An 11185-nucleotide genomic window follows, 5' to 3' on the forward strand; every position below is an offset into this window, starting at 1 on the left:
CTTTAGTGCCCCTACCACATGCCACAGCAAAGCGACTGAAGAATCTAAGGAATTAACCTGTTTACTCTAAAAAAAAAAAAAAAAAAAAAAAAAAAAAAAACCTGGGGGAATTTTTATTGTCTAAAATTCAACTTCTCAAAAGAACCCGTAAGTGCATAGTAAGGCCCAAGGACTCACAAAACCAACACAGTGGACTCTGGTCAAACATATTTTTTATTTGAAAGAGAGACACTCCTGAGGGAAAGCAAGAAAGAAATGAAATGAAAAGATCAGATCTCAAGTAGCAGCTCTGGGGCGAAGACTTCTACTTCCTTCCTGGCCCACACTTGTAATGCAAGGCCTCCGCCATGGCCCCTCCTCTCGGGTGCAGTGTGAGGCCCCCCAGATCACCTCAGGTTAGTGGGGTAGAACTTCATCCACCTCTAGAGTGAGGAAGGGAAATAAGATATCCCTCAGCCTCTTCAAGCTGCTCCTGCTCATCATCAGGGGAAGGGCATCCACAAGAAGGTCTGGGTTTATGTACTGCAGGTGGAAAAACACATAACCCAGCAGCCTAATGAAGATCATGACCATGAAGACAAGCCCACGGAAATGCCTGCAAGGAGATAGTCATCATTAGCATGGAGGAAAGGACAGTCCAAGGTCAAGCAGTGGGAGGTGAACCTCACACTCAAAACTGACTGGAGAATTGATCTCTTCAGGCAAAACTAATGGGGAAAAGTGGGGAATAAGGGTACAGTAGGAGACAGGAAAATGCAGAAAAAGAATGATGCAGCAGACCGGAATTGAACACAGCTCCCCGGACATTTAAGTTCCTCAATAGAATAGATGACCATATAGGAAAGTTGGAGGTGCAAAAGAAGATGACTCTCTGGGTACCGTATGTGGGGCAGACATTTTTGGGTTATCAGAAAAAGTTGAGACCAGTCACATTTGTGCACTTCATTGCCGTTAGCCCTCTTTGGATTTTCAATAGTGAGCAGCCCTAGAGTGTGAAGGAAGATTTAGCCATCTCCAATGTTGACATCCTGGCAAAACGACGAGGATTGGCTTTTTCTACACATAAAGTACCAAAAGAAACCAACTCAAATAATAAAGTGTGTGTGTATTTTCTTGTGCACATCCAAGAAAATTCTACCCCCGTCACTGGTTTTAGACCTTAAGTCCTCAATTGTGTTGCAATGACATAAACTGAAGTTTTTTACGAAAGTACCATATGAAGCACTTCAGGATCAGTCTCCTGATTTCAAAAATTAAAAATGAAAAGGCACAGAACTCAAGTGTTTTTTTTTTTTCTCTCCTAAAATTTCTCAAAGTGCAGAAAAAGAAGCAAGAGAATAAAGCACCCTGATTTTCTTTCCAATAGAGTATAGCAGAGGTTACCAGGTTCTGAACCTAGAAAATAAAAAGGGGTCATACTGAAGATCATGTGGAAATGAAAAGTGAAATGCAACATACAGCCTCCATCCAGGCTTCTGGGAAATAGCCACTAACTCCTCCAACTATTTATAGCTCTGTAACTTTGGTGTTAAAACTGTGTTGAAAAAGAAAGGGTTGGAAAAAATCTGGGGCTGTCCAATGTTTTCTGTTTGATGAATGTGTTTATACTTATGCCTTTGTCCCTTATCAGGTCACCTGTAGAGTGAATGTAGCCTAATGAGGTCAAAACCAAGATTCTGCCACTTACCTGTACCAAAAGATCCTTTTCTGTTTCTTTGTGATGGCCTTCTCCTGTGGGAAGCAATAAAAACCAAAGCTATGGATGTCCAGTGCTCAGAGAAAGACAATATAGCAGGGTGGCTGAGAGCAGAGATCCTGGGTCAGGCTGCCCAGGTTCAAATCCTGACTCTGCCACTTCCTAGATGCCATGGGGGATTCAAGGCATTGAATCTCATTTCTTAAGTTATTAAAAAGAAGAGGTGAGTAGGCAGAGGAGAGGGGAGGAATAGAGGAAACCCCAGTTTTAGAGAGGTCAGGTCTTACCATGTTGCTTTGGATGGTCTCTACTAGAATGGACCCAGGCTTCACTATTTGGGAAGAGTTATTCTGGGCTTTGAATCTGGGTAAAAAAAGATCAGAGTCAAAAGGTATAAAAAAGATAAACAGTAAAAAATCATGTAACATAATCTGAGGGGCTGATAAAACATGCTTTTCTAAGACATTTAATATGTCTGATTTTTGTTTCCTAGATGCTTGGTAACATTCACAATGCTCAATATTCTAGTCATGCACAGTAGCACACTCCTATAATCTCAACAATTCAGGAGGCTGAGGCAGGAGGATCACAAGTTCAAGGCCAGCTTCAGCAACTTAGTGAGACCCAGTTTCAAATTAAAATACCAAGGGCTAGACATGTAGGTCAGTGATAGAGCACCCCTGCATTTGGCTCCCAGTATTGCAAAAACAAAGCAAACAAACCTAATGCCCAACAGTTAAAATTCAAAGTCACTTAGCATACAAAAAACTAGGAAAATGTGATCCATTTACAAGAAAAAGACCATCTTTGAAGACAAAGTCTGACATTAGCCTGATGTTGCATTCAAACTGCAAAGTCTGTCTCTCAGAGGCAGCTCAAGTGTCAGTTCACATCTTACGCCCTCAGCTGTGCTGCTACAGACTGCACTGAGCGTGCATGGTGTGGAGGTTAACCAGAGATCTGGGCAGTTTAGGTGCAGAATTTAGAACTCCCTCATTCGACTCTCTAGTTTCTGTCCAGCATCTGTGGCTCCCTGGAAATCTATCCTCTGTTTTTTTAACCCAGAAAGACTGCAGGTTTTAACTGCCCCTTATATACCAAGTTTGGCAATGTATCCTCAGGATAGAAGCTATAAAAATGGGGGGAAACCTCCTGCCATTCTCCTCTTCCAAATGTCAGCTCCTCTCTAGAATCTGTCATCCTTATTCATTCCCCAATGTCTTCTGATCATTATTTGTTTATTTGTTGCTTTTTGTTCTTGTTCAGAGTCTATAGTTATTTTCTGTTGGAGAATCAATCCCAGTCAAAGCTGACCCAGCCTTTTTTAATGGGAATTTCTTTTTATGATCATTAACTACAGCAGAAAAGGGAGAAATCGCACAGGCTCCTGATTCTTGCCACAGTGAGGTAGCTTGTGTTCAACTAGCCTACTTCCAAAGGCAACTGGACAAGATACACAACAGCTGTCTGAATACATCAGAGAATCCAGTCAGAAGTAAAGCCCACAAAGAGCTCCTCATTAATCCAAGCCCCTCCACCCCTGCAAAGATGAGGCAGGTAGAGTTCAAGACAAAGTGACTACAGTTGAGGGGGGAAATTCAAGAGAGGTCTTCTTGATGTGGTAGCTGGCTCCTAAGCTGTACACAGGCGGCTCAAGATCTCAAAAGAGCTCAGAAAGCAGGAGGTGCTTAAAATTGATCAAAGATTGGAGTAGTAATGTAGTGCTGGGAGCAAAAGTTGGTGCTCAAGGCCTCTCAAACTTGCATGCTTTGCAGGGGAAACATATGATCCTTTCAATAGATACCACAAGAGCACTGAACTAAACTGAATATCTGCCATACTGAAAACACAAAAGACACCCTAAATAAAAGACAAGAATTTTTTTTTTTTTTTTTTTTTTTTTTTTTTGGTCCTGGGGATTGAACTCAGGAACACTTGACCACTGAGCCACATCCCAACATCCCAACCCTATTTTGTATTTAATTTAGAGACAGGGTCTCACTGAGTTGCTTAGTGCCTCACTTTTCCTGAGGTTGGCTTTGAATTCATGATCCTGCCTCAGCCTCCTGAGCCACTGGGATTACAAGTATGTGCCACTGTACCTGGCAGAGAGAAGAATCTTAATTTGATTTTAAAAAGGTGTGCAAGAATGTCACATGGCTCATGTGCATACTGTTTATTAAGTTAATATTTCACCCCTAAGTCCAGTGTAAAGTGTGTCCCCCGCATCCTGTACTACAAATGCATTCAAGCAAGAAAAAGTCAAAAAAAAAGATATAAAAATTAAAGAGGAAAAAATATAATTGTCATTCTTCGTAAATGAAAATCTAAATCAACCTACAAAATGTTTTAATAAGTGGATTTAGCAATGTTGAAAATGTAAAGAAGTCAACTGTATTTCTATACACTAGCAGTAATCAGTTAGAAAACCAAATTAACAACCATACCATTTACAATAGCATAAAAAATCAAATACCTAGAAATGAATCTAATGACAGATTCATAAGAACACTATAGAGAAAACAATCTATCATTGTGAGAAATTTAAAAAGATCTAAATAAATAGAGAACTAAAGACATTCATGGCTTAGAAAATTGTTATTTAGATACCAACTGTCTTACAAATTCATTTAGATATTCCATTAATTTCCATTCAAAATTTCAGTAATGTTTTTTGCTGATTGAAATTGAAAAATCAATTTTATAATTTATATTGAAATTTAAGGGGCCAAGAATAGCCAAGATAATCTTGAAGAGTGAAAAATTTGCAGATCTTAAGTTACCATATATCAAGGCTAAATATAAAGCTACAATAACTAAAACAGTGTAGTACTGACCCAAGGATAGAGATGGAGACTAATATATGGAATAAGGTATTCAAAAAACAGACTCACATAAATACAGTCACCTAATGTATGAAATAAGGCTCCTCTATAAATACACGTTTTGTTCAATAAATGGTGCTGGACCATTTGGACACACAAAAAAAATAAATTCCAGATGAAAGTAAATGTGAATATAAAAGATAAAACAATGAAATAAATCTGGGGAGAAATCACAGGAGAGTAGTCTTATGGCTTATAAAAAGCACTAAGCAACAAAGAAAGGACTGATAAATTTCATGGCTTAGATGTCCTTTAAATGAAGAGCAAATATTTATCCAAAAATGCCATTAAGAAATTAAAAAAGAAAAGCCAGAGAATAGAGTGTAATAGATTTATTTGACAAAAAGCTTAAGGAAAAAATATAAGGAACTCCTCCAAATTAATGAAAAAAGACTGCAATATGTCAAACACAAGCAAAAGACATATCATGTAAATGGATATTCAAATTTCCAAGAAGCATTTGGAAAGTCAAATAACATCATTAGTAATCATTAATTAAATACATCATTAAAATAAAATTATATATCACTACACCCCCTGCCAGAATGGCTGAAATTAAATAGACTGTCAATACCAATTGAAAGTTAAGATGTAGAGCAACTAAAGTGTTTGTGCAGTTTTGTGGGAGGGATATCAATGCAGCCTCTGTGAAAATTGTTGGGCTTATCTAGTAAACCAAAGAGATGCATAGCCAATGACTTGAAAGAAATGAGTGAGTATGTCCACCAAAAAGACAAGCACAGGAATCTTAGTTTTTTTAAAAAAGAATATTTATAACAGGTTTATTTTAATGTCCTCAAACTTGAAATAACGAACATATTCATCAAAAGTAGACCAATTGTGCCATACTCATACAATGGGATATATATATATATACAGCCACACAAAAGCCCCACACACAGCATCATGGAAGAATCTCAGTGAGAGGCACAAAAGAGAATATCTACTGAATTGATACGAAGTTCAAGAACAGAGCTAAAAAATGATAAAAGAGTAGGGGTTACCCTTGAAAGGAGTATTGACTAGGAGGAGGCTCTAAGGGAGAAATCTGGGGTGCTCAAAACGTTCTACATCTTGAGTTAAGTGTACATCCATGCATACAAATTCATCAAGCTACTTAAGATTTGGGCAGTCTATGACCATTATATAATGCATAATACATTTAAAAGGTATAAACCAAAAGTGTGACAAATCCTGAGACACACAAGTACAGACGCGGAGTTTTAAAGGGCATGACTGGGGGCCTCTGGTCAGTCCAGGAGTCCACTGTGTCCTGGGAAAAGGGATAGCACACCCAGATGGAGAAACAGTTCTGGGTCTCTGGGCCTCTTTTTAACTAGTATTCTTCCTCTCTAATTGTTGCTTAAGTCAACTGAAGATACGTGAAAGGAACATAAAAAAGAGACTTTTTAAACTCTAGTTACTGAGGAGGGGAAACGAGAAACCTGAATGTCCATGATTTTCCAGTCTAGAACTCGGAGTAGAGGCTGCCGGGAAAGAGTTGTTGGGGCTCACTGACACAGTGACACCAACAATTCTGAGAACAATTCCACCAACTACTCTTCCCCTCAGGGATCTCGCAGGACTGTCGCCTCGGCCCATGGGGTGGTCACTTTTCCAAACTTACATTTCTTTTTCAAGCAACAGCATTTCTTCTTCTTTTTCCATCTTCTTCAGAATTTCTTGGTATTTCTTCCCATGGTGCGGGGGGTGGGTATCATAAATGAGAATTTTGATATTTTATTTCAATGTCATTGATAAAATTAATTATTCTACTAAGACTAACTCACAGTATTCCAAACATGCCCGAGTATGCACAAAGTAGGAAAGCATTCTAATAAAGACTAAGGAGACCATAGTAACCAGGATGGATCTACATGAACGATAGGAGCTCTCACTCTGGACCCTGCTTAAACTCAAATCCCAATGCTGACATACACGTGGAGTGCTTCCCAGAGCGTGTTTCCTAACACCTTGAGACCTCAGTGTTCTCCTCCTCAGTCTTGATGCGTTACTAGACAAATTAAGAAAAATACTGCAGTTTTCAAAATAAAGACTAAATCTTTAACATACATCTGTTTGTTGTTGCTGTCATTGCATAGAAAGCATTTTCCCCATTGGTAGGTCCAAGCCTAAGGAGAAACCAAGCATCCCATGGTCTTGGGGAAACTGCCTCTACTCTGACTTCCTCCAGAGGTGATGTACCTTTATGTAGTGGGCCTGGTCCTTGCAGAGCTGATACACAGATTGGTAGTCACTCTCTATCTAGAAAGCAAAGAAAATTAACAAGCCCTATGAGTTAAATCAGAACTAAGCTGCTCCCTGGAACCTACCAGTTGCACTGGACATTTGGCTGGTTACCTAGCAACTCCTGACTTGAAAAGGAAACAACCACCTCACAAAGAGGTGATCTCATCATTCACACACAGGGTCTAATTTTGAGAGAGGGAAAATGCCTGGAGCACCAGGGGGTGTTATAGGGCAATTAGGACTGGAATTCAATCGTGGTATCTGGGGTGAGGAGTGTTTAAGAAATAGGAAGAGCATTACTTTTAATGGAAGCAATCTTTCTTGCCATTTGCTTGTGAGCTGGAAATTCACTTGCCAGCTGTTCTTGCACCACCCCCTCCCGTGCTTCCAAGTGCTTCTGTTTTTAAGACCCTGAGGGTTCCCGCCTCTTCTCGTCCTGGGTAGACCCTCAGTGCAGTGACACTGCTCTACCTTAACCATTTCCTTCTCCTGCTGTGCACAGGACTCTGCTGACTTTTGCAGTTTCACCTATGGAAGACAAAAAGTGACAGCAGAAAGTCAATAGCATTCCTTTGTGTAAGACAAATGTGTAAAAATCACCCTCTCCAGAGCAGTAGGATGCATGATAATAATAGCTATCCTGTGTTGAGGACATGGGATACTAATATAGGTAAGTATGATTATTACAAAGGCACAGAGAAGTTAAGCACATAACTCGTTTAAGTCTCTCAGTGGCAGAACTGACATTGAAACCTCAGGAGGCTGACTCCTCAGGGAGCCTACACATCCTCCTTCCTCCAGTCATATTCTGCAGGGTGCACACCATGCTGTCTGCATACATGAGGAGCAAAACAGAAACCTCACTTCTCCTTTTCAGAGAAAAGCTAAGGACAGTGGGATTCTGGCCCAGTGAGTTCGACCAAGTTGCCGTATTCATCACAAAAATCTGCAAAGTTTCCCATAGGAATTTTGCCCCTATGTGGAGTACAATTCATTCTTCCACTCAACAAGCATTTTTGGGGCATTTATTATGTGCCAGGCTCTATTCTAGACACTGGGTTATAAACAACATAGTTTCAAAAATTTATGTTCACAACAGGTTTGCCTTCTACTAGAGGGAAGAAATAATAAAATAAATACAAAATAAAACTTATTTGACCTGTGAGCCATTGCTTGGAAAATCAGATGGTTAGCATACCCTTATATAATTGTGGAAGTTAGTATTTCTTCCTACTTGAATACCCATATTTGTGTCTCCTCATTTAGATCATAAACTTCTTGAGGGCATGTCCCAATGAACATTCAGAACATGCATTTTACTGTGAGGTGATGAGCCCTCTGGTACAATTCCCTCCACCAGATGGCATTACAGTCCTGTCTGCTACTAGTGTGACTAGTCATGTCCCCACAAGACATGGAATTAAGTAGAGGGAATAAAGGCCACCTCTCATAAGAACACAGGCATCCTCAGCACCTTGTCTAGGAGAGTCCTTGAAACAATTTCTCCAAGAATCTGGCAGTGATACATCTCCCAGAAAATCTCTAGGTTTGCTGTTCTACTCACCTTCAAATCTGCTAAAATCTGTTTTTGAGTACTGTTTTCAAGGTCAACATCCTTAAATTTTGAAATCTGAAATGTATTCCAAAAACTGTGAACTTAGTAAGATACACAAACATGAAAACCTGGTCTAGTGGCAGAATTGGGGGTCCCAGGCTGCATGATGGTGGTTCTAATTCAGGTCCTCATATAAGCCTGATGGGAAAGTGCATTCTTATCCTTATGGGAGCTTCTTGGCCCCACGCTAGCTGATAGCCCTTTCTGTGCCCATAGTCCATGGAGGCCACAGCACAATAAGAGGACAAGAGAGGACAGAGTGTTGGGGAAGGAGGGAAAAATCTTTTCTAGCTTTACCAGCCTCTAGCCCTCTCATCATCTCATCACCCAGAGGACAAACTCTGGCCTTGGTCTCAGTCTGTTCTAAGATTTGACAACGGGTGGGGATCGGGGACACAGATTTTGCTCATTACTCCTTCTTGTCTTTGTGACTAGAGTTCAGAAAGATGATAATTCTACTGGGATTCCTAAGAAATGAGCCTGATTTCAAGGGTGGACTCCGTGATGTGGAAAACAGTCCCTCTGTTAGATTCTGAGTTGGGCACAGGTCCTATCTCTCATGCTTCCACCCCACCTTCTCTCTCTCTCTTTCTCTCTCTTTCTCTCCCCCGCCCCACACACCCCGCCCTTTGGTACTGGCAATTGAACCCCTTGAGCTATATCCCCCAGCCCTTTTTTCCATATATTTTATTTAGAGACAAGGTCTGGCTGAGTTGCTTAGGGTCTTGCTAAGTTGCGGAGAATAGCTTTGAACCCACGATCCTCTGTCTCAGTTTCCTGAGTCACTGGGATTACAGGTGTGTGCCCACCTTTCTCTTGAGCAGGTTGGGTGCTGGATCTTAGGACACTCAAACCCAGGACCCTCCTTACCTTCTTCTGAAGCTCCATCACATTTCTGCTGAGTACCTTATTATTTTTTTCCTGTGGGAAGAAGAAAGTCAAGGGGACAAATATGCCCAAATTTCCTACCTTTTTCCTCACTAGACCACTGAACTAATATCAAGGTATGAGTGGTCATGTGGGAAAATTACACTCTGGGCCTGGTGTGGCAGATCTGAGACAGAGCCCAGGCCTCAACTCCGTGCTGAGCACTTTACTCTTAAACCACCGCAGCTTCTACAGAGGCCGAAGTGATGAGCACATGGTGAACCCCTGGGAAAGACAGTGAAGGAATGGGAGCGAAGGACACCTGATGGTCTTTTTTCCAGAGGGCTCCTTACCAGCTTTGCTGTCTCTAGTTCCAGGTCCCTCAGGGTGTCCTCCCTTTCAGATATGATCTGGTTAAACTCCTCCCACTCTTTGGCTTGTCCTATTGACAGGGTGATATCTCTTTCCAGACTGAAAAATACAAAGTCACCCAGGTATGGCTCAGTCCTAAGGAAGCTGCAGAGGCCCCAGCTTGAGAAGCCACTCCCAGACTGAGAGAGCAGGAGTAGCTGTATATTGCAAAGGCAATTGAATGTGGAAAATTAACACTAAAGTCCATAGATAAAACCCTTTAAGAGTACCACAGTTCATGTTTCAGGATTTAAATAAGGGGTAAGACTGGCCACCAAGAAAGCAAACCCTCCTTCCACCTTCTCTCTATCCCAAGTGGCATCTGTGAATCAGTCCTTCTTTCCAGCAACCACAAAGTCTGACCTTTGAATAGTTTCTTCTTTCTCTTGAATTTTTCTAAGAAGAACCTGATTTGCCTCATCCAATCTCTGCAGGTCCCTTTCAAGGTCTGAGTTCAGGTAGTCAAGATTCTGTTTTATGACTTCTAAGTTTGGTATTTCCATCATCTCATGCCTAGAGGAAAATTCTCTTCATTACTAAACTCAGGACAGGAAACATAAAAACCCAAGAAGACTTTCCCCTCTAATCTCATCCGTTTCCATCTCCTGTTGTCAACGAGCCTAACCAGTTTTTAATATTTCATAATAAATTAATTTCCTACAGTGTTTTGCATAAAGTAAATTCCTGGAGTAAAATTGAATGTCAATTTTAAATACTGTAAGTGAAAGCCACTAACACACATTTTATGAAGCAGAATAAAAGATTTTCCATATGAATGTACTCTAACTTACTTGTCCTTAAAAATTTTAGATGAAGTATGTGGAATCCAAGAAATATCTTGAAAGCATTTAAAGATCTGCAAGGGAGAGGAGTTTTTCCAGTCTCCTATTATAAACTTGAAACTCTTCTAACCCAATCAGGCAGGAGCCTTGGCTAGGTAGAAAGCAAGGAGGGAAATGGATTTTTTTCCTCAAACAAGACAAATTTGCTGTGTGAATATAGCAATTTGCTATCACTTTAAACCCCATGAATATAGTGTCATGAAGTACAAAGGAGTAAAACCAAAGTTATTTCTTCCTAAGAGACCTCCCCAGGCCTGAGGGGAATCATGTCTGGCACAGATGAGGCTGATTCTCTTAGCACAGTGGTTCCTCTCCTGAACTTGGATGTTGTTCTTGTTACTTACGCATCATCCAATTGGTTCTGTCCAACTTCTTCCATTGTAGTTTTCCTAAAATGTTAAGACACACATTTATTGTGGAAATGAAGGCCCTATTGTCCAACACAGTGACTGGTCCAGGAAGAAGCACGTACAAATTAGACCCTGTGGTCAGGCAAGACAGCTAAGAAGCGACCAAAGCCTCTATTCTTTCACTTTCTACCATCAATTGATAATATTTCAGCAAACTTGATCATAATTTAAGTTCTCATAAATGAATGCCATTGAAGTATAAAAATCTT

At 40.4% G+C, this 11185-nt stretch overlaps 1 protein-coding gene across 1 annotated transcript; it reads right to left on the bottom strand.

Annotated features, from left to right (window-relative positions):
- Nucleotides 1-396: 396 nt before the first annotated feature.
- On the bottom strand, nt 397-10945 carry LOC124970580 (transmembrane and coiled-coil domain-containing protein 5B-like). Its single transcript, XM_047534042.1, has 11 exons — nt 10911-10945; nt 10088-10237; nt 9667-9784; nt 9317-9367; nt 8396-8461; nt 7303-7359; nt 6787-6846; nt 6209-6273; nt 1984-2059; nt 1688-1731; nt 397-595 (listed from the first exon to the last, which is right to left on the bottom strand). Exons 1-11 carry the CDS (start codon nt 10943-10945, stop codon nt 397-399), a joined length of 921 nt encoding a protein of 306 aa, XP_047389998.1.
- Between the last annotated feature and the right edge of the window lie 240 nt (nt 10946-11185).

This window comes from Sciurus carolinensis, chromosome 2 (genome assembly GCF_902686445.1).
Source record: "Sciurus carolinensis chromosome 2, mSciCar1.2, whole genome shotgun sequence".
In the NCBI taxonomy this organism is placed as follows: Eukaryota; Metazoa; Chordata; class Mammalia; order Rodentia; family Sciuridae; genus Sciurus; species Sciurus carolinensis.

What these genes read in the sequence shown, in the direction of transcription:
- LOC124970580 (XM_047534042.1), bottom strand. Translation starts at nt 10,945, where the DNA reads ATGGAAGAAGTTGGACAGAACCAATTGGATGATGC. An exon ending in AGGAGAAGGAAATGGTTAAG is followed by an intron (nt 6,847 to 7,302) that starts GTAGAGCAGTGT and finishes TTTGCTTTCTAG; the next exon opens with ATAGAGAGTGACTACCAATC. An exon ending in AAAAGGATCTTTTGGTACAG is followed by an intron (nt 596 to 1,687) that starts GTAAGTGGCAGA and finishes ATCTCCTTGCAG; the next exon opens with GCATTTCCGTGGGCTTGTCT.